This window comes from Coregonus lavaretus (assembly GCF_964263955.1).
Source record: "Coregonus lavaretus genome assembly, chromosome: 4".
Lineage (NCBI taxonomy): Eukaryota > Metazoa > Chordata > Actinopteri > Salmoniformes > Salmonidae > Coregonus > Coregonus lavaretus.
The window spans coordinates 57,514,832-57,539,169 of record NC_139991.1 but is presented as its reverse complement, the minus strand read 5'-3'; the positions used below and the strand labels follow the sequence as shown (position 1 = coordinate 57,539,169).

At 41.3% G+C, this 24,338-nt stretch overlaps 1 protein-coding gene and 1 long non-coding RNA gene across 2 annotated transcripts in view; both read left to right on the top strand.

The window, feature by feature from the left end:
• The window catches only part of LOC311127976, a 1,008,662-nt gene that overhangs the window by 149,057 nt on the left and 835,267 nt on the right, over positions 1 to 24,338 (top strand). The gene's annotated exons all lie outside the window — the stretch shown is intronic.
• Positions 246 to 24,338, top strand: LOC311128529 (interleukin-6 receptor subunit beta-like; the record flags this gene model as incomplete). The annotated part of the gene is made up of 10 exons (XM_084160721.1): positions 246 to 857; positions 1,118 to 1,227; positions 15,525 to 15,624; positions 18,749 to 18,890; positions 19,027 to 19,112; positions 19,722 to 19,926; positions 20,181 to 20,360; positions 20,549 to 20,680; positions 22,114 to 22,275; positions 24,088 to 24,338. The coding sequence occupies 10 exons, from the start codon at positions 246 to 248 to the stop codon at positions 24,267 to 24,269; spliced, it is 1,911 nt and encodes a 636-aa protein (XP_084016847.1). The 3' UTR covers positions 24,270 to 24,338.

Sequence of the window (24,338 nt, the reverse complement as noted above, 5' to 3'; positions counted from 1 at the left end):
TTCCTGTGTGTGCTCACTGTAATGACAGTTCAGCCTGTGTGTGTGTGTGTGTGTGTGTGTGTGTGTGTGTGTGCGTGTGTGCGTGTGTGTGTGTGAAAACTAAATGAGATATCGAAATTTGACGCTTATCCTATGCCCTGTGTAGATGAGCTGATTGACCGCCTGGGCAACGCCTGGTATATCAGTACCCTGGTTACTGGCAGGTTCCCCTGGCTCCAGAGGCGAGGGAGAAGACTGCCTTTGCCATGCCTACAGGGCTGTACCATTACACGGTTCTAAACTTCGGCCTGCATGGAGCTCCGCCTACTTTTCAGAGGCTAATGGATAGGGTCCTGAGACACCACTGTGAGTACTCTGCAGCATATTTGGATGATGTGATTGTGTACAGCCCTAACTGGGAATCTCACCTGAAGCAGCTCAATACTGTCTTGGAGGTTCTTCGCAGACCAGGTCTAACCGCCAATCCAAAAAAATGCAGACTGGAAATTGAGGAAGCAGAGTATCTGGGCTTCACCATCGGGAGGGGCAACGTCAAACCGCAAGAGAAGAAAGTGCAAGCCATCCGACAATGGCCACGGCCCCAAACCAAGTCTCAGGTAAAAACCTTTGAAGGGCTAACCTGCTATTACCGTAGGTTCATTCCTAACTATGCAACTGTAGCTTGTCCTCTCACAGACCTGACCAAAAAGACCCAGCCCAACTGGGTCAGGTGGACTGACAAAGCGGAAGAAGCCTTCCAGAACCTGAAGGAGGCCCTGTGCTCCGGACCGGTCTTGGTGATGCCGGACTTTGGGAGAGAGATGGTGGTCCAGACTGATGCCTCCGACACAGGGGTGGGACTGGTCTTGTCCCAAGAAGTACGAGGGGAGGAGCATCCCATCCTATACATTAGCCAGAAGCTGTTGCCCAGAGAAACCAAATACTCAACAGTGGAGAAAGAGTGCCTAGCGGTGTAGTGGGCATTGAAGAACTTAAAGTACTACCTCCTGGGACGACACTTCACTCTGGTCACGGACCATGCTCCTCTAGTCTGGATGTCCAGGAACAAGGAGATCAACGATAGAGTGACCAGGTGGTTTCTCTCACTCCAACAGTACCGTTTCTCTGTTGTGTACAGGTCCGTGTCGAAACATGGGAATGCAGACGCCTTGTCCTGCCGGAACGCTCTGTGGACGATGGCCGCCCCGCCCACTGGGTCGGAGCTGAGGAGGGGGGGGGTGTGATGGCGTGAGAGGGTGGGTGTGTGAAGGGCGGTATATTCCTTCTCGTTGGCTACATCTGCTGGCCAGGAGAGAGGATGGCCCGGAAGGGTCGTTTGGAGCTTGGGCGGTGGCTGTTTAACCAGGCTTTGGTCTGGAGTAACAAGAGCTGCCATGCAGGGCCCTCCAACCCTGGGAGGAATATCAAACCCAATTGGACAGGAACCTACCGGACGTTACTTGGCCGTAGGCCTGACCCAAGGAAGGACAAGCCTGCTGTATTTCTGTTTTATTTTGTTGGATACGCCGGTAAACAGCTTAGCTGTCCGGTAGCAGAGAGGGACCGGAAGACCTGTGTAGAAAGACTCAAAGACGAGCTAGGTTTTGGTTTGGTTTTATTGTTACCAAGCGTTGTGGGGCTTTCTGTTTCTTTCCCTGAATAAAAGTACTGGGTCGTTTCCCTGGAGAAATGTTAATTTTTGTCTACGCCTGTGTTACTTCACACTCTCGTCAGCCACAATTTCAGAAAAATCTAAATCTCAAAAACATCTTATAACTCTTCTGCAGTAAAATCTCGTCTACCCAGGTACTTCTCTGCAGCTGCCACCTACACTCATTTAAAACCCACTACCCCATTCCACTTATTTTACCCTATCTGCTCCTGCACCATGCCAATGGCCTGGGAGGACGGGACACCACCACCTAACACAGCCTGTAACTCTTCTGAAGTCAAATCTCGTATACCAAAATACAACTGCCACCACAACATCTATTTTCTATGGTTTACATGTACATATTACCTCAACTACCTCAACTAGCCGGTGCCCCCGCACATTGACTCTGCAACGGTACCCCCCTGTATATATAGCCTCCCTACTGTCACTTTATTTTACTTCTGCTCTTTTTTTTCTCAACACTTTTTTTGTTGTTGTTTTATTTTTACTTTTTTTGTTTAAAATAAATGCACTGTTGGTTAAGGGCTGTAAGTAAGCATTTCACTGTAATGTCTGCACCTGTTGTATTCGGCGCATGTGACCAATAAAATTTGATTTGATTTGATTTGACTTTCCGTTTCTGCGGTACAGTTGATAACCATTGCTATGAACGCTAAGAAACCAACCTTACTGAAGCATAAATCACTCATTGGCCTATCCCTCTGTGCTGGCACAGATCTACTATTCACAGTGATCCCCTCAGAATCCCTCACCTTGACCCATCCTCCTCTACTTTCTTCACTGCCTCAGCATACGTCACCTTCTGCACTACTCTGACTCTAGCCACCTCAACCAGCCTCTCTCACACCGTACACTTCCGATCAACATCCCCAACACAAAACTTCATCCATTGAAACTACACAATCTCAGGTAACGTTAGATAATCACACAGCTTTTACTTTGAAAACTGCTAGCACACGAATCCTGTTGCAGCCCCTCGTCTCTGTTCATTAATTCAAGCTTGTGGATGACATAAGAAAATGAATTCATGCAGTCGAAATGATTATCCGTCTTAGTTAAGTTCGGATATTGATTGAACGAACCGTACACGGATCCAACAACCCACTTATCTTGCTACTGGATCTTTTAATCACCCACACGTGAGCTGAGCTAATGCAAAAACATGTAACTGATTTCCAGGACTTTTACAATGGTGCTAATTTAGCAGAAATGAGTTTCCTGCTTCAGTGAGTACCTCAGCAACAGTCCTCTTCTCTAATCTTATACTTTTCTGGTTAGGGTCCCCAATTTTTAGATACCCTAAAAACATATTTGATTTTCAGGGTTCAACATTAATCCCCCCAAAATAGCATACACCACTGTGGGACATGCACCAATCCGGATAAAAACCTTTTAACCCTAAATTACATTATTAAAATCAGTGCTTTCAGGGCAATTTCTTCCACGAATCGACAATCAACGTGTGGATCAGCTACAATAACAAAAGTAGAAAAAAACGGAATTACTGTACAATGACTGATTTCTTTACTTCATTTTCCCCTGTCAGCTAATGCAGAAGTATTTGAGTTGACAGTGAAGAGAGCAGAGCACACTATACAGGGAAATGGCTGGTTTTCTCAGAACCTTATCAGAGTATGTGATCTCTTCTTATATGAAACCCCAGTTTAGTTAGAAGATCACTGAAAAGTGTGATATGAAAGGAAAAATTCTCTCTCCTTCTTGACTGACTGTAAACAAGTATGGGACAAATAGCTGATCCTCCAAGAAACGACCATCGGTAGGGCATGCTCATGTTTTAGCTTCAAGATACCAGACAAACCAGCAAAAGAATGGCCACACAGAAAAATCTGTTTGATCAATTAAACAGATCTACAGTAAGTAGACCTTCAAGGGAAACAAAAAGGGACACCCATCAAGTACAGTGTGTACGTAAAACTTAGACCGCAGGTCAGTATTTATTAACTTCGTCCCGGGGCTCAATTGCTAAGAGAGAGCAAGCTGGGTGGACGACATTTGGTCTGTATTGGTATGTATTGTAAGTAAGTGAACAATATAGAACAGTTGAATAAATCAACTTTCCTATTTTGTGTTCATGTTCCAGTAGATTACTTTAACTCTACCTACATGTACATATTACCTCAGTTACGTCGACTAACCTGTGCCCTCGCACATTGACTCTGCACCGGTACCCCCTGTATATATAGCCTCACCACTGTTATTTTACTGCTGCTCTTTAATTATTTTTTAAATTATTTTTTTACTTAGCTATTGCTTACTTAACACTTATTTTTCTTAAAACTGCATTGTTGGTTAAGGGCTTGTAAGTAAGCATTTCACTATAAGGTCTACACCTGTTGTATTCGACACGTGACAAATACAATTTTCTTTGATATGATTTGATTACTGTCTAATACATGCTGAATGAGGTCATTAGCTCTGGTAGAGGTCTCTTCATGCTAACTGAAGCCAGTGAAGTGTGAATGTGCCTCTTCCTGTGTGTGCTCACTGTAATGACAGTTCAGCCTGTGTATGTGTGTGTGTGCGTGTGTGTGTGTGTGTGTGTGTGTGTGTGTGTGTGTCAATTTGTCAAAAAATTAAAACATTGTAAGACAATGATCTTGAAAATCCTGAAAAAGGCTGGTTGAAGAGTCAGTTGAGATTTTGTGTTTCATAGGAAGGTGTTCTTTCCCGTGTGCCCCCTCCACTTATACAATTCACTAATTAATATCACCATTCGTTGGGGCACAGAAGGATAGTTTTACAACACACAGTGTTGTGTTATTCCCAAAAACAGTGGGCATTCATTATGTTTTTCAGAGAAACAATACAATTCCTTGAAAGCAGAAATAAAAATCCTGAAATAGCTGAAACTTAGGCTAATATGCATTTCTTTGTCTTGCTCTGAGTCTCTCTCTCTCTCTCTCTCTCTCTATCTCTCTCTCCTCTCTCTCTCTCTCTCTCTCTCTCTCTCTCTCTCTCTCTCTCTCTCTCTCTCTCCTCTCTCTCTCTCTCTCTCTCTCTCTCTCTCTCTCTCTCTCTCTCTCTCTCTCTCTCTCTCTCTCTCTCTCTCTCTCTCTCTCTCTCTCTCTCTCTCTCTCTCTCTCTCTCTCTCTCTCTCTCTCTCTCTCTCTCTCTCTCTCTCTCTCCTCTCTCTCTCTCTCTCCTCTCTCTCTCTCTCTCTCTCTCTCTCTCTCTCTCGGTGGTGAACGCACATGAAGAATGGTAAGCCACTGTTCCACATTGTTTTTCATAAAGCCACTTTAAAACTCCCACAGATCTTCGTGGCTGTCAGACAGAAAACCAGGCGAGATATAAAACATTAGTATGAATTGGATGCTGTGACAACAATGCATTTTCTCCATAAACCTCTGCCCTATTTAATCTTTGGTAAGTACTTTTCTCACTGTTTGAAAATGTTACGGATTACACATTTAAAAAATCTCCACACCAAAAATTCTGTAAAAGTCTGAAGAATAGATTTATTACATTTCCACCGTATGGTTTATCCCATCCTCCATTCCCCTATTTACTGTATGTCAATGAGGTTGTTGTAGTTTTAGCTAGGTCATTTGAACTGTTTTCTCATTCTATACTATACTGAGTATACTGTATATCATTTTAAGTAGTTACTTGTTCCAGGAATGATGACGATCTTCAATTGTGTGTTTTGGCTAACTGTTGGCAGGGCTTGACATTAACTGTTTTTGCCATTTGTCCTTCGACAAGTAGAACAGATGTTTTACTTTTCCGAAAGCTCTCTTTAAAAAAAAAATGTTTTCAAGTCTGTATCACCATGGGCCAAAAAGGTGACTGAAAATGTTGTTGTATGAACCACTTTACAAAAATAAGATGAATTATTATCATTATTATTGCCATACAGAGCCTCAGACAAAAATGCAGGCTACTCTGCATATTGGCTTCTTTGCATATTCAAGCCTGTCTCAAAATACAACACTGCCTCTTTAAGACATAAACAAGCTCTTTATCTGACTAATTTTTCCAAGATAGTTGGTTTTCTCAGGGTTCATACACATTTTGACAGATGCAATTCATGACTTTTCCATGACTTCTCTATGACTTTTAACCACATTTCCCTGACCAATAATTGGTGGTGTCTTTGAAAAAGTAAGCGTTATGTGGTATTGACAATGGAAGGCTGCTGATCCCATGTACTATCTCCTGCCATTGAGCCCTTGAGCAATGCACTTAACCTTCCATAAAGTTAAATAACTGCACTGTTAGGCTACTGTATAAAACACACACGGTCAAACCTCCATCTGGAGAGCTACTGGGTGTAACGTTAGCTCATTCAATGAATCAGGGATCAAATGGTTAATGTGGGCTACTTCAAAGCAAGGTAGCTAGCTAACTAAGACATGTTTATCTATAACATTGTAAGGCTAAAATATTCATGGTTCAGTAGGGCTGTGACGATCATGGAATTTGGGGTAACCTTTTTTTGGCATGCAAATGTGGTGCTATAGTAGTCTGAGTGCCAGCCTCTTTAGCTAACATTCCACTCCTTTTCTTATTTTTTAGCTTAAAATAAAAAACTTTCTGTTTCATTTCTTGTTTATGAGATACAGACAAGTTGTTTTGCATAATCTCTTATTGCTTTTTGTTGTTATTTGTTTTAGTTTTAATATAAGTTTTCAATAATTCATAAAATTCTAGCCTTTCAGAATCCAAGAGGGAAATACTTACACACTTGTCTCTAACATGTAGGCTCAGCATTCCTGAACAATCCCGTTACAAGTCAGAATGTTGACAAACTTCATTTCAACTTACTTTACCTGTTGTCCACCTATTTTGTCCCTATGTTGGAGGTAATCTGATTTTAAAAAATATCCACAGGGAAGCGTTATTAACTTGACCTTCAGTATGCTGGTCTGTATATCTTCATCTTCTTCTTCTTCGTCTATGGTATATTGGCGATCGCACAATTTAATGTGCATTCCGCCACCTACTGTGCGGGATGGAAACAGGATTCCCAAAAATGGAACTAAATACCAAAACAACTACCAAACGACCAAAAAATGTATAAATAAACTAAATCAAACAACTTTTCTGTTAAAAAATAAAACAGATCTGATCCCTACACAGGCTCAAGGGGAACCTGGGAGGGCGAGTCTTCCGGTGCCAGTACCCCTTGCAAGTCTTCAGATGTACAATCCTTAAATCCCAAATACTTTTCTGCCGCAGCCACAATAATGTTCAGTTTCTTCGATTTCTTTTAAACGTGCAGTTTATTACTGTGGCAATGAATGCCACAAAATCCACCTTTTTAACACACAGGGTATATTTTGCTTGGCAGCAAACATTTACTACAGGCTGTGGTGCGTCCACTACCATATCTTCACTAGCTTCACTTGTTTTCTCAATTCTTGTAATCGCCTCCGCATAGGAGATTCGATTGACCGCTCTAACTTTTGCCACCTCAATATCCTTCACCCTTACAGGGCAATCCAGGAACTCGGGATCATGATCCCCACCACAATTGCAACACCATCATCCTTCTACACACCGTTCTTCAATATACCCTGTCCGTCTGCACACATTTGAAACATGGCCAAATCCTTTACAATTCTTACACTGCAATGGTTTGGGGACGAAAGCTCTTACAGCGTATCTTGCATAACCAAGCTTCACATGCGTAGGTATTTGCTCTTTATCAAAAAACAAGACCGAGAGACTTTCTTATTTTTCTCCATTCACCCAGCGGGTCAGACGCCGGGCACCAATCACACCAGGAATCCTTTGACTGGTGCTCTACTCCGAAGTTCAAAACACAAAACTTCTGTTGTCCAGATTCTTTTGAGGCTCACTGCAATCTTCCTCTGTTCTTCAGAAATACAATTAATCAAAATATGTCCACTCCTGGTCACTCTGACAGACCACTTTTCCCAGCGCATACTTCACCATTTGACATTACTCAACAAAAACATCCCAACAAGAAGCGATTCATTATCAGTCATACAAGTATCCTCCACTCCAATTTTAGACAATTTCCTTTTTGTTCCAGTTTTCGATACTACTGTTGTACATTCAGAACATTCGTCTTCACCAACTTTGCACGACGCGCTGTTTGATTCGAACTGTTCATCTACTTCCGCCATCTTTCTCCCCACGCAACCAGCTCCCCTATCTTGCTGGGCAGTATTAATATATATTTTGTATTTCCGGTTTTTATTTTCAATACTGACTCGATTTGCATGTGACAAACACTTGCACAATATGGCCAAGCCTAACCGAACCACAGACCGAATGGCAAATACTTCCAGCTGATTGCAGGAAACTAGCTTCGGTTGACTTCACAATGTTCGGTTACATTTGGCTATTGTTTGCACATTGTGCATCATGTGAAATGCATCACGTGATTGAAAATACTCACTGGAATTACAAACCGACAGAGTCATATACCTACTGGCGCCTCAAAAAGTCGGGCTAATAATACTTTCCTGTGGACATTTTTGTCTCCATTTCCTATCGCCAAAAGGACCAACAGCACGGACAACCGGTAAAGTACGCTGAAATATAATTGTATTAAACATTCTGGCTTTTGGAGACTATTGCTTCTTTTTTACAGTGACTTCTTTTAGACTGATATCATTGAGTAACCATGGTAACAGTCTGATGTTTAGACAAATACAATTCATGACAATATTTTTTGAAATACACATCGCATAATAAAAGCCCCACATTTCAAACATACATACTTGTTGTTCGTTAGAGATAATTGCTTGAACATTTCAGTGGTTGAAAAAGTATCCAATTGTCATACTTTAGTAAAAGTAAAGATACCTTAATAGAAAATGACTAAAGTAAAAGTGAAAGTCACCCAGTAAAATACTACTTGAGTAAAAGTCTAAAAGTATTTGGTTTGAAATATACTTAAGTATCAAAAGTAAATATAATTGCTCAAATAAACTTAAGTCACAAAAGTAATATCTCATATTAAGCAAACCAGACGTCACCATTGTCTTGTTTTTTTTTAAATTTACGGATAGCCAGGAGCACACACGAACACTCAGACATAATTTACAAATGAAGCATGTGTGTTTAGTGAGTCCGCCAGATCAGAGGCAGTAGGGATGACCAGGGATGTTCTCTTGATAAGTGCGTGAATTGTACCGTTTTCCTGTCCTGCTAAGAATTCAAAATGTAACAAGTACTTTTGGGTGTCAGGGAAAATGTATGGAGTAAAAAGTACATAATTGTATTTAGGAATGTAGTGAAGTAAAATAAGTTAAAAAAAAAGTAAAGTAGGGTAGAGATACCCTTAAAAAACGACTTAAGTAGTACTTTAAAGTCTTTTTACTTAAGTACTTTACACCACTGGAATATTTCATACGTTTAGAATTCCATTCCTTGCCACTCCTTGTCATTGCCAAAGAGACTGGCTTTCAGCAATCTTAAAATTCAAGCTGGATTTACGGTGGAGCTCATTGGTTGTTGGAAATAACATAAATATTAAATAACATATGGATCCTCGAAAATAGACTTAGAATTTATAACAAAGTCAAAAACAAACATTTAGCTGTTAGCTAGGCAAGTTGTTAAGACGTTTTGTGGTTGGAATTGCAATATGTATTATTTAGTTTGAGAATTTAAAGGTGAGCTACCAACTTTTGACAGACTGGTTTTGTCTGGACAAACAAAAAACAGTTGCTTAGCAACTGGATCCCAACATGTTCTGTGAGGGAAAAAGTGATATAATTCCAATATTTGCATAATCATTGTGATTGGGGGATAGCTGTGAGGGTGATTAAATCAGGACCAAATCATCTGTTCTCCTCGAGCTCATTAATGATAGTATGTTCAAATTTGAAGATGGCAGAAAGGCCAGTCTCTTTGCCACAACTAACTGACATGGAGTACAGGGAGTGGGTTAGCTAAAGAGACTGGTACCCAGGCTATCGAAACCGTGCTTCTAGACCGGAACCCTGGCCCCTTGGAGTGGGTTAGCTAAAGAGACTGGTACACAGGCTAGTGCTGTAGCAGTGGCCCAGTCTCTGCCGTTGCGTTAACAATCTGTAGCAACTCAGTAAACAATCTATCAAGCAGTGGTCATGCCATTGCTTCTCCGGTCATGCACACAGACTTGGTGTTCACCAGCCTAGTTGATTTCAACTTCGTTTTTTATATAATTGATGATTCACTTTCGCTTATAAATGTCTACACTAACCAAGCATGAAATTGGGTAGCTTATTTTAGCAGACATTGTGGCGATTCAGGTCGGATTTGAGCATATTTTTTAAACTTTACAAACCAGATAATTATGCTAACTGGTATCCACCTCATTTTCTAGAGTGGCTCTACTTTATGTTGCACCCTGCATTCAGCCAGGGGTAAACAACAGACTGCTACAGCCTGATTAGCTGAACGCGATACGTAACACCCGGGACTATTATTCCTAGGCATTAGCCAGTGGAAAATTGTGTTTCATAAAGAAATTGAGTTAAGGCCAAATTGAAGCCTTTGCAGCCTGAATGGAGAATGTTTTCTGTATGAACCAGTCGCCGGGTGACACTGGTGTATTACAGGCTTGGCACATAATCAAACCTAGATGATAGTGGAGATCCATAGCGCCCACTAGCGGCTTCCCAGGCTACCACCAATAACAATAAACTACAGGCTAAATAACTATAAAATGTTGGTGAGCATCCACACTATTACACTTGATCGTTTATCATTCTACTATCCTACATCTGTCAATCAACGGTCCTGTGTGGCTCAGTTGGTAGAGCATGGTGTTTATAACACTAAGGTTGTGGGTTTGATTCCCATGGGGGACCAGTATGCAAAAGTACTACTGTAAGTCTCTCTGGTTAATAGCCTCTGCTAAATGACTGAAATGTACTGCATGCTGGCTATTAATAAGGTGGCAACACAAGACCTTTCAGGGTGTATTCATTGTGACAGCTGCAAATAATACTTCAATGTACATGTAGGCCTAATGAAAAATAATATAGGAACTATTTAAATGTAGCAATTCAACAACAAATGTAGTTTAGCATGTCGTTGCTCAAGAGGTTTGCAAGTGTTTTTCTAATGGTTGTCAATTCTGTTGGGTTTTCTTTTTCACTGTAGTCATCCCTCTGTCTGTCCTATGCAACTAGGCCTATTTGCAGTGCAACAATGTTATCATAACTGGCCAAAATTGATCACACCAACACATTTTCTCTCCTCAACTTTCCCAGACTGTTAAAGCTGCAATATGTAACTTTTTGGACGACCCAACCAAATTCACATAGATACAGCATGTGAGTTATAGCAAGTTGAAGAAGCGGTAGATCTGTTCTATGTGCGGTAGATCTGTTCTATGTTCGGTATATCTGTTCTATGTGCGGTAGATCTGTTCTATGTGCGGTAGATCTGTTCTATGTGCGGTATATCTGTTCTATGTGCGGTATATCTGTTCTATGTGCGGTAGATCTGTTCTATGTGCGGTAGATCTGTTCTATGTGCGGTAGATCTGTTCTATGTGCGGTATATCTGTTCTATGTGCGGTAGATCTGTTCTATGTGCGGTATATCTGTTCTATGTGCAGTAGATCTGTTCTATGTGCGGTATATCTGTTCTATGTGCGGTAGATCTGTTCTATGTGCGGTATATCTGTTCTATGTGCGGTATATCTGTTCTATGTGCGGTAGATCTGTTCTATGTGCGGTATATCTGTTCTATGTGCGGTAGATCTGTTCTATGTACGGTAGATCTGTTCTATGTGCGGTAGATCTGTTCTATGTGCGGTAGATCTGTTCTATGTGCGGTAGATCTGTTCTATGTGCGCTATTTCTATGCTTCCCATTCTTAAGTTTCGTTTTTGCATCTTTTAATTTCGTTTTTGTACACCAGATTCAAACAGCTGAAAATATAATATTTTTGGTTATTGTAAATATATTTCACAGCGGTTATGATACAATGATTCTCTACACTATAGACTGAGTGTATAAAATTATTAGGAACACTTTCCAAGACATAGACCAGCGGTTCCCAACTCCAGTCTTCGAGTACCCCCAACAATACACATTTTTATTGTAGCCCCGGACAAGCACACCTGATTCAACTTGTCAACTAATCATCAGGCCCTCAATGAGTTGAATCAGGTATGTTTGTCCAGGGGTACAACAAAAATGTGTCCTGTTGGAGGTACTCAAGGACTGGAGTTGGGAACCACTGACATAGATTGACTAGGTGAATCCAGTTGAAAGCTATGATCCCTTATTGGTGTCACTTGTTAAATCCACTTCAATCAGTGTAGATGAAGAGGAGGAGACAGGTTAAAGAAGGATTTTTAAGCTTTGAGACAATTCAAACATGGATTCTGTATGTGTGCCATTCAGCGGGTGAATGGGCAAGACAAAAGATTGAAGTGCCTTTGAACGGCGTAGGGTAGTATGTGCCAGGTGCACCAGTTCAATTGTCCACCACCCAATGGACATCCAGCCAACTTCACACAACTGTGGGAAGCATTGGAGTCAACATCGGCCAGCATCCCTGTGGAACGCTTTCAACACCTTGTAGAGTCCATGTTTTACATTCAGCAATTATCAAGAGCAAGCTGCTGTTAGAATTTAATCAACCAGGAAATGGTGGAGTGATTTCTGCATATTGCACCTTTAATTTGGCCTATGCTGTAGGCCTGTTTTACATTCAGCAATTAGCAAGAGCAAACTGCTTCTTTCCCCGAATAGGCTATTAGGCCTAGTATAAAAAATTATCAAAATAAATGTTATATGCTTTTCCTGGGATTTCACGAGAAGAGGAATGGCCTATTGCGGAGAGACTTGCGTAGCCTATATCCTATTGTGCATGGGAACAGCTGGAAGAGGTAAGAAGCTAAAGCAAGAAGTAAATATTAGCTAGATATTGGGCCATTCATTAGCTAAATATTAGGGCTATAGGCTAAATATTTACCTGTCCAAGTGCAAGAAAAAACAGTGAACAGATTATGAAATGGCAGATCTGTGTGTTCCTCCAGGCTATGCTCTGTCGTACCCGGCCACACAAAGCTCCACTATTGATTAGGGCAAGGCCTACATTTTTAGAGACAAGAAAATTACAACACAGTGCAATGAGGAATTTGAATAACTGCTCAAACATCCTGTTTTGTTTCATGCCGAAATAACAGCATACAGCCTAGGCCTGATTATGCAACTATTTAGATCAGTTTGGGTCTATTCTCGACAATTTAGAAAGTCCAGAAAGGTACATATGGTGTAATTTGTCAGGATGTAGCCTATCAGTGTTAAGATGGCCCATATTTTCCTAAAGTAGGCCTTCTCCTTTCCAACTCCCCGTGCCTCTGTAGCCTATTTTATATTCAGAAAGCAAAATCAAGCATGCATCTCTCCTCCAATAGGCTATTAGTAAAGAAAATAAATTGAAATAAGCAGGGCTGGACTAGCACATCTGGGGCCCCGGGGCACCTACCTCCAGGAGGCCCCCCCCCACCCGAAAAAACAAACAAACTTATAAGCCTAATCATTGTAGCATACACTATGTGTGCTCCCATTCCCCGGGCAGTCAGCTCGAAAAGCTAGTCTATTGATTAGATAATTTTTTTAGTTGTAAATCTTCAAATTATCTCAGCAGCATGGCAAAATGTGTAGAATAGCATGAGATTAGCTATAAAACTGCAAATGTTTCACTCTGCCCCATGGCAATATGTGTAGAATTGCATGAAATTAGCTTTAAAAATGCAAAATTCTCTCTGTTCCTCCCACCACCCAAAATTTTAAAATCCAAAGAAATCATGGTTTGTTGGGGGCCCTGCGAAACTGCTGTATGCCACTGGGTTAGGGCAAGGAGTAGCAGTTAGGGTTTAGGGTAGGGTTGTCCCAAGGATTCTGGATAGCACTAACCCTTGGAGCATTGTAAGCTACACCTCACCAACATTCAACTCCGATGTGCAGAGACTGGGAGAAGAGTGCACACTTTGATCCAATTCTGATCACAGTTATTGCTTGATATTGGGATTGTTGTGTGCTTTTTTTAACTTGTCCATTCGGACAACTTACATTTATATTCTTCTTGTCCAACATTCTTTTTTTACCTGTCCCGGACAAGTGAACAAGCATTAATGTCGAGCCCTGGTGCTGTCTTTCTTTGTCTAGGTGTTCTCTTTGGATATTTTACCCCACTCTCTTCCACAATCCAAGTTTCTCCAGGTATGTTTGAACTATGGTTTCCAGACAAAACACTGTTTAAAATAAAACAGAATTGCAGTGCATGCTTCCTTCAAAAGTTCTCCACCAATTAGGGTTTGGAAAATAGGAAACCATCTGATATTATATGTAATATATACTGTATGTCCAGTGGTCTTTTTGGAAGATGGCAAAAGTAAGAAATGTGTTTTAATTGACCCATCACCCTCTTGCATGAGTTATGCAACAAAGCTGATCTTATTTTAGGCACCAGAGTAGGCACCCAGAGGACATGGGTGTGGACCCATGTTACTGTAATTGTTGTCTGGAGGCTACAGTAACAACACTACACAATTTATATGGTATTGCTGTAACAATAACACTATTTCCTTCCGTGCCACGTAGTTATAGCACCACTCTACACAACATAATAAAACATTTTTTTTAAGTTTGTCATTTACATTTTCACATTCAGTATGTGAGATTTGTTTTACAAAGTATTTACGTTGTAACACCATTAAATGTTTGTTTTGATACATGATGTATTGACAATACTGTGCATTTCAGTGACCTGTAGGTGCAAGAACATATCTTCATGTTATGAACACTGTGTCACATCCCAAGGTAATGACACAACTATTCCAAAAACCAAGTTGTGGTTCAGTTGCAGTTGATGGGGTTGGTTAAATGTTATTATAATATAATCTATTTGCTCTTTTGAACCTTTCCTTTCAGAGGGAGTCCGTGAATTAGATTGCTTTGGTAAACATCTGGGCCTCAGTATGATCGGCTGGAAATGTGTGTGGACACCTGGAAAACAACAAACACACAGATACACACTCTGTACAGAACAGTAAGTTATGTAGAACACACAGTAGGCTAATTGAATGTATCTCTGTAGTTATATAATTTGATTGTTTGCATTTAAGGGTGCACTGAAGACAAGATATACATTTTTTAAATCAAATTAATGAACTACTAAATCTTATTCAATTTGATATTCTTCACAGGAAAAAGTATATCAAAATGCATGCAAACATACTGGGGACGTCTCAGACTATTAATCTGTCCAAAAAGCTTTACATGATAGCTCATGTATTTGACGAGAGTGATTCGAAGAGTTGCACGAAGACTGTTTTCAGAGGTTCACCTCAACAATTGGGTACGTTTATGTAATTTTTTTGTCATTTTAGCAGAAGCTCTTATTCAGAGCGACTTACTTATTTTTCATACTGGCCCCCCGTGGGAATCGAACCCACAACCCTGGCGTTGCAAGCGCCATGCTCAACCAACTGAGCTACACGGGACCTACAGTATGCATCTATTCCCTTCCACTATACATTTACATTACATTTTAGTCATTTAGCAGACGCTCTTATCCAGAGCGACTTACAGGAGCAATTAGGGTTAAGTGCCTTGCTCAAGGGCACATTTACGTCATTTAGCAGACGCTCTAGTCCAGAGCGACTCACAAATTGATGCATTCACCCTATAGCCAGTGGGATAACCACTTTACAATTTTTTGGGGGGGATGTGATAGAAGGGTAGCCTATGGGTTTACAGCAACCATAAGATGTGATATGACCAGTCCTACCTCTATATTGTTATACACAAAATATAGTATAACAGTATAACAATGATAATTTATCACATAGCCTATGTTGTCTTAAAATTGTAGTTCGATGCGGTCCCCCATCTAATGTACACTTCAATCGCCATTCAAGAAAGTTGGATATCCAGGCCTCCTGGAGGAAGGAAGAGACCAAATATATCCCCCTTTACTCTGTGAGATACAAGGAGCTGAACAGCCTGCCATGGAAAGAGGTGGGCTTCAAAAGTCAGATATGTAATGTAGTGCATGCAGCTCATACAGTGCCTTCCAAAAGTATTCATTCCCCTTGGCGTTTTTTCCTATTTTGTTGCATTACAACCTGTAATTTAAATTGATTTATTTGGATTTCATGTAATGGACATACACAAAATAGTCCAAATTGGTGAAGTGAAATGAAAAAAATGAAAAAATAAATAACGGAAAAGTGGTGCGTACATAAGTATTCACCCCCTTTGCTATGAAGCCCCTAAATAAGATCTGGTGTAACCAATTACCTTCAGAAGTGAAATAAAGTCCACCTGTGTGCAATCTAAATGTCACATGATCTCAGTGTGTGTATACAGTGAGGGGAAAAAAGTATTTGATCCCCTGCTGATTTTGTACGTTTGCCCACTGACAAAGACATGATCAGTCTATAATTTTAATGGTAGGTTTATTTGAACAGTGAGAGACAGAATAACAACAAAAAAATCCAGAAACATGCATGTCAAAAATGTTATAAATTGATTTGCATTTTAATGAGGGAAATTAGTATTTGACCACACTGCAAAACATGACTTAGTACTTGGTGGCAAAACCCTTGTTGGCAATCACAGAGGTCAGACGTTTCTTGTAGTTGGCCACCAGGTTTGCCAACATCTCAGGAGGGATTTTGTTCCACTCCTCTTTGCAGATCTTCTCCAAGTCATTAAGGTTTCGAGGCTGACTTTTGGCAACTCGAACCTTCAGCTCCCTCCACAGATTTTCTATGGGATTAAGGTCTGGAGACTAGCTAGACCACTCCAGGAACTTAATGTGCTTCTTCTTGAGCCACTCCTTTGTTGCCTTGGCTGTGTGTTTTGGGTCATTGTCATGCTGGAATACCCATCCATGACCCATTTTCAATGCCCTGGCTGAGGGAAGGAGGTTCTCACCCAAGATTTGACGGTACATGGCCCCGTCCATCATCCCTTTGATGCAGTGAAGTTGTCCTGTCCCCTTAGCAGAAAAACCCCAACAAAGCATAATGTTTCCACCTCCATGTTTGACGGTGGGGATGGTGTTCTTGGGGTCATAGGCAGCATTCCTCCTCCTCCAAACACGGTGAGTTGAGTTAATGCCAAAGAGCTCGATTTTGGTCTCATCTGACCACAACACTTTCACCCAGTTCTCCTCTGAATCATTCAGATGTTCATTGGCAAACTTAAGACGGCCCTGTATATATGTGCTTTCTTGAGCAGGGGGACCTTGCGGGCGCTGCAGGATTTCAGTCCTTCACGGCGTAGTGTGTTACCAATTGTTTTCTTGGTGACTATGGTCCCAGCTGCCTTGAGATCATTGACAAGATCCTCCCGTGTAGTTCTGGGCTGATTCCTCACCGTTCTCATGATCATTGCAACTCCACAATGTGAGATCTTGCATGGAGCCCCAGTCCGAGGGAGATTGACAGTTATTTTGTGTTTCTTCCATTTGCGAATAATCGCACCAACTGTTGTCACCTTCTCACCAAGCTGCTTGGCGATGGTCTTGTAGCCCATTCCAGCCTTGTGTAGGTCTACAATCTTGTCCCTGACATCCTCGGAGAGCTCTTTGGTCTTGGCCATGGTGGAGAATTTGGAATCTGATTGATTGATTGCTTCTGTGGACAGGTGTCTTTTATACAGGTAACAAGCTGAGATTAGGAGCACTCCCTTTAAGAGTGTGCTCCTAATCTGAGTTCGTTACCTGTATAAAAGAAACCTGGGAGCCAGAAATCTTTCTGATTGAGAGGGGGTCAAATACTTATTTCCCTCATTAAAATGCAAATCAATTTATAACATTTTTGACATGCGTTTTTCTAGATTTTTTTGTTGTTATTCTGTCTCTCACTGTTCAAATAAACCTACCATTTAAAATTATAGACTGAACATTTCTTTGTCAGTGGGCAAACGTACAAAATCAGCAGGGGATCAAATACTTTTTTCCCTCACTGTATATACACCTGTTCTGAAAGGCCCCAGAGTCTGCAACACCACTAAGTAAGGGGCACCACCAAGCAAGCGGCACCATGAAGACCAAGGAGCTCTCCAAACAGGTCAGGGACAAAGTTGTGGAGAAGTACAGATCAGAGTTGGGTTATAAAGAAATATCAGAAACGCTGAACATTTTTACATTTACATTTTAGTCATTTAGCAGACGCTCTTATCCAGAGCGACTTACAGTTAGTGAGTGCATATATTTTCATACTGGCCCCCCGTGGGAATCGAACCCACAACCTTGGCGTTGCAAAGGCACCATTAAATCCATTATTTAAAAAATGGAAAGAATATGGCACCACAACAAACCTGCCAAGAGAAGGCCGCCCACCAAAACTCACGGAACAGGCAAGGAGGGCATTCATCTGAGAGGCAACAAAGAGACCAAAGATAACCCTGAAGGAGCTCCACAGAGCTGAGCTTTACGGAAGAGTGGCCAGAAAAAAGGCATTGCTTAAAGAAAAAAATTACACGTTTGGTGTTCGCCAAAACACATGTGGGAGACTCCCCAAACATATGGAAGAAGGTACTCTGGTCAGATGAGACTAAAATTGAGCTTTTTGGCCATCAAGGAAAATGCTATGTCTGGCGCAAACCCCAAGAGACTTGCAGCCGTAATTACTGTAAAAGGTGGCTCTACAAAGTATTGACTTTGGGGGGGGTGAATAGTTATGCACACTCAAGTTCTGTTTTTTTGTCTTATTTCTTGTTTGTTTCACAAGAAAAAATATTTTGCATCTTCAAAGTGGTAGGCATGTTGTGTAAATCAAATGATACAAACCCCCAAAAAATCCATTTTAATTCCAGGTTGTAAGGCAACAAAGTAGGAAAAATGCCAAGGGGGATGAATACTTTCGCAAGCCAGAGATGGCTTATCGACTTGAAACAAACTGCCGTGAATAGTGAAACTCTTGGGGACGGTTTCCCGGACACAAATAAGACTAGTCCCGGACACAGATTAAGCTTAGTCAATGGAGAATCTCCATTTAAAGTGCTTTTTAGTCTAGGGTTAGGCTTAATCTGTGTCTGGGAAACCAGCCCTAGTAGTCCAAGACTGGAAAAGACCAATGCAACAAACAAAAAAAGTTATACAAACCTAACCTCTTATTTATGTTTTTTATAGCTACCAGTGCAATCCAAGAATATAAATAGGTGCACTGTGGGTAATCTTAACTCCTCACTGTCCTATGAGGTGCAGATACAGTGTGTGGCCAACAATAAATGTACACAGTGCCCCTGGAGCGAGGCTTTCACTGTCCCACCGGGTGAGTTTACCTTTTACCTAAAACTAAAATCTGGGATCCAGAAATAGGCTTAATCAATTGTCCACTCTACTGATTTACAACATCAAATAAGCAAAATGTGTCCATTGTGTCCATTTCTTTTCTTCTCTTTTCTAAGAACTTACTGATACGCCTGTCATTGAGATGGTAAAATATAGTCGTCCACAAACCAAAGGGAGGAGATTAGTGATCATAAAATGGAAGGTAATTCATTTCCCCATGAGTAACTTAACCTTACAATGTGCAAATTAAAAATGTGAAAATAGTAAGTTTGTGAGTAAACTGATGTAGGTAGACAGTTATAAAAGTGAACAGTTTATTGCACTACACGATAAACTGAGTATACAAAACATTAAGAACACCTGCTCTTTCCATGACATAGACTGACCAGTTGAATCCAAGCTATGATCCCTTACTGGTGTCAATTGTTAAATCCACTTCAACCAATGTAGATGAAGGGGAGGAGACAGGTTAAAGAAGGATTTTTAAGCCTTGAGACAATTGAGACATGGATTGTGTATGTGTGCCATTCAGAGGATGAATGCAAGTGCCCTTCGAACGGGTTATGGTAGTGGGTGTCAGGCGCACCTATACACGTTTCCTGTGTGTATCAAGAATGGTCCACCACCCAAAGGACATCCAGCAAACTTGACACAACTGTGGGAAGCATTGTAGTCAACATGGGCCAGCATCCCTGTGGCACGCTTTCGACACCTTGTAGAGTCCATGCCCCGACGAATTGAGGCTGCTCCTAATGTTACTATAATATGTATAATATAAAGTTTGATCCTACCATTGTCCTGTACATGTTAGTTTGCAGCCAGTGAGTTAGCGGAGGGCTACAGTGTTTCCGTGGGGAAGGCCTCAGGAGAGGACCCCATTGAGACCTTCAACACCAGCAGGCCCCTACTCATAGTGACCCTGTCTCACTCAGCATACCACCTCAAAATCACAGCTCTCAACGGGGCTGGGACCTCACCTGCAGCACAGAGCACTATACAGCCACTGGACGACAAAGGTAGAAACACCTATCTACTGTTTTGCTATCCTCGAATACAGGGATCACAGACTCCGGCCATGTCAGAATGTATTCACTATGTTGCTTGAGCAGTATTATGAGTTATGAGTAAGTTATGATGTTGCATTAGAATGACCTTACTAGTTGCTCTCATGTGTAGCAGCATGGTATCAGTCTGTTGAAGTGGGATGTCTCGGAGATATCTCAGATGCAGGAGAAAGGACTATGACGTGTTGTTTGGTTTGTCTCTACAGACTTATATGGGAAGCTGAATGTGACATTCAATTGCAACACGTCCTTTACTGTTTCCTGGGTGGATGACCTGATCAAAACCTACTCCTGCTTCTCAGTGGAGTGGTGGAAGAGAGGAAACAAAGCTGCTCACAAGTCCTTCTATGAGGATGAGAACAATTATAAAGTCATACCATTGCAGGGTAGGGTACATACCTCTCTTTCCTGTGTTAACATGAAAACAACAGAATTCACATATTCTGATTGATACAGCACATTATCATAACCAGAACTACACAGACATTGCATGTTTAACAGTTATGAGCTCCCTCCCACAAATCCAGTTTGACTTAATCAAAGATGTTTCCCCATCTTGTTGTATGAACTAAAGAGCCATTAGAGCTGTATAAGAGGTACACCTTCACTCTGCACACGAGGCCAGACAAAGAGCCCTGCAACCTGAAGTTCATCAACAACAGCGAGAGCACCTACGGGAGGGTCCAGGCCTACTTCACTGAAGGATGTGAGTCTGAATTTTCTTTTTTATATACAATAAATATTTTGATTTTTTACAATAAACAAAAACATACATCGTTTCTAATGCTTGTAAGACTTTGCCCCATATAACTTCAAAATGTGTGATGTTGTTTGTCTGTAGCCAGATTCTTTCCCATATTTAATCCTTAAGAGTCTATTGACGTCAATCTAAGTAGCATAATACAAAAATCCCCATCAAAATCTGTCAGTTTAAGCTAGAGATACAGTATCAGTTTTTTGCTGCATCTCAGTCCACCACATCCGCCTATCTCGGCTTTCCGCATCTGCGGTGGAAGGTGGCCGAGCTACAGCGGTGTTTGTCAGACCATGAGACATGCTGAAAATCGGTCTTCTCACAAACGTCTAGCGTCCTAACGGTTTGGAATAATACATTCTATACATTAGTTTATACTGGATTATGCATACATTTTCGTTAACTGTAATTTTGTTTATGTTCCAACACTCCATCTTGTGCCAATATCAGTTATTTTAAAGTCTTGGTTCCAATAGTTTATATATTTTTCTAAGAGATTGTCAACCTCTACAAGGTTTTGTGTATATTACCCATCATATGAGTATATTTTTCGGACTCAAATATGATTCCCTCAACATTGCTCGGATGTCCAAAAGCTTTTAGGTCAACATTGCTCGGATGTCCAAAAGCTTTTAGGTCAACATTGCTCGGATGTCCAAAAGCTTTTAGGTCAACATTGCTCGGATGTCCAAAAGCTTTTAGGTCAACATTGCTCGGATGTCCAAAAGCTTTTAGGTCAACATTGCTCGGATGTCCAAAAGCTTTTAGGTCAACATTTCGTGATATAAAACTTTTAAGTTGCATATATTATATTTCCAATTACCACGTCATTTACCACGTCATTTACGGTTTCTGTGCCTTTAGTTTCCCATGTGGGCCAATTTATCGGTGAATTCTGAAAACCTATCCAAGGATTGTTCGATAGGGGTGTGTTTTTAGGGAGTGATATTGGTTCTTCTTCATTTTCTTCTATGTTGTTAGAATGTTCTTAACTACAAAGTTCTTAATGTTTCTTAGCTCCATCCTTTGAAAACAGATACATGAAAAGATTCTGGGGGTGACCATGTGCATCTTCAATCTGTACCCATTGTTCCTCTTTAGTGCATTTAACAATATGTCCCAAGTAAAAGCCTTGGGTGGCGAGTTGATAGAAACCAGTTAGTTAAAACCACCCTCAGATTTAGGGACATCTGATCATCACACAAACACATACCATAAGCAAAGACACAGGGAACCACTTCATGTACTTATTAACATGTTATAGTGTACATACCATATTTGACCGCTTGAGCACCTGCATGTCCCAATCAATCAACCAACCACCCACCCACCAACCAATTAATCATAAATGCATTGCGATCAGATTCAGTGTATTTTCCTCTCAGCCCCCCTTAGTGCCCCAGGGAACATCAGCAGCAGTAATGTTACCCATAGTTCCATGGTGCTGAAGTGGACATCGGTCCCTGAGGAGGACACCAGAGGTTTCCTGCTGGGCTACGTCCTCCACTACACAGAGAGCCCGCAGGACGGAACAGACACTGAAACAAGTAAGATTGTGAACATCGAATGAATCAAAAAGGAGCCAATTGATGCTGGCCTTAGAGACTTGCAGTGTGAGTATTCGTAGAATGCGAGCAGAGTAAAGTACAGTGTGTGCAACTTATCCTACTGTCTTTTACATGTCATGGCACGTAGACGGTTTTATAATTTGTGGCTAGTATCCAGACCCCTTCACTTTTTCCACATTTTGTTACGTTACAGCCTTATTCTAAAATGGATTTAAAAACAATACCCCATAATGACAAAGCGAAAACAGGTTTTTAGAAATGTTTGCAAATGTAAAAAAATAAGAACTTCCATTTCACATTTACATAAGTATTCAGACCCTTTGTTAAAGCACCTTTGACAGCGAATACAGCCACAAGTTTTCTTGGGTATGTCGCTACAAGCTTGGCACACCTGTATTTTGGGAGTTTCTCCTATTCTTCTCTGCAGATCCTATCAAGCTCTGTCAGGCTGGATGGGGAGCGTCGCTGCACAGCTATTTTCAAGTCTCTCCAGAGATGTTAGATCGGGTTCAAGTCCGGCTCTGGCTGGGCCACTCAAGGACATTCTGAGACTTGACCCGAAGCCACTCCTGCCTTGTCTTGGCTGTGTGCTTAGGGTCGTTGTCCTGTTGGAAGGTGAACCTTCATCCCAGTCTGAGGTCCTGAGCGCTCTGGAGCAGGTTTTCATCAAGGATATCTCCGTTCATCTTTCCCTCAATCCTGACTAGTCTCCCAGTCCCTGCCGTTGAAAAACATCCCCACAGCATGATGCTGCCACCACGCTTCACCGTAGGGATGGTATCGGCCAGGTGATGAATGGTGCCTGGTTTCCTCCAGACGTGACGCTTGGCATTCAGGCCAAAGAGTTCAATCTTGGTTTCATCAGACCAGAGAATCTTGTTTTTCATGGTCTGAGAGTCCTTTAGGTGCCTTTTGGCAAAGGTTCTCCCATCTCCACAGAGGAACTCTGGAGCTCTGTCAGTGACCATCGGGTTCTTGGTCACCTCCCTGACCAAGGCCCTTCTCCTCGTATTTCTCAGTTTGGCTGGGCGGCCAGCTCTAGGAAGAGTCTTGGTGGTTCCAAACTTCTTCCATTTAAGAATGATGGAGGCCACTGTGTTCTTGGGGACCTTCAATGCTGCAGACATTTTTTGGTACCCTTCCCCAGATCTGTGCCTCGACACAATGCTGTCTCGGAGCTCTACGGACAATTCCTTCAACCTCTTGGCTTGGTTTTTGCTCTGACATGCACTGTCAACTGTGGGACCTTTTTATATAGCCAGGTGTGTCTTTCACAAATCATGTCCAATCAATTGAATTTACCACAGGTGGACTCCAATCAAGTAGTAGAAACATCTCAAGGATGATCAATGGAAACAGGATGCACCTGATCTCAATTTCGAGTCTCATAGCAAAGGGTCTGAATACTTATGTAAATAAGGTATGTTTTCTTTTTAATACATTTGGAAAAATTTGCTAAAACCTGTTTTCGCTTTGTCATTATTGGTTGTGTGTAGATTGATGAGGAAAATAAATAATTTAATCCATTTTAGAATAAGGCTGTAACGTAACAATGTGGAAAAAGTGAAGGGGTCTGAATACTTTCCAAATGCACTGTATGTACAGTTACTCTTAGAAGTCAAGACTTCCTGCACACTATCAGATATTACTACTACATCTAGTTCCCAAAAGGCTCAAGTTTTAAACGAGAACTGTTGTTTAAATGGTAACTTCCTTAAAATGATTATTGTGGTCTTACTACTACTTATTCTGATGCTTCACTGACTTTGACTATTGTTCTCACTGTAACAGACGTCACTGTGGATGCTGGTTCAAGCAGCTATGAGTTGGTGGACCTAAAAAGCAATACTGTGTACCAGGTCCAGTTGTCTGCCTTCACTGCTGCAGGAATGGGAGTGAGAAGCTCAGCTGTATACTTTGAAACCAAGTCAACAGGTTTGCATCTTGATCTTTCATCAGTGGTTATATTTTAATGACAATCTCTGATATCCCACATTTGGAATGCCATTTTGTATTAATTTAAAGGACCTGTCCTGCCTGCT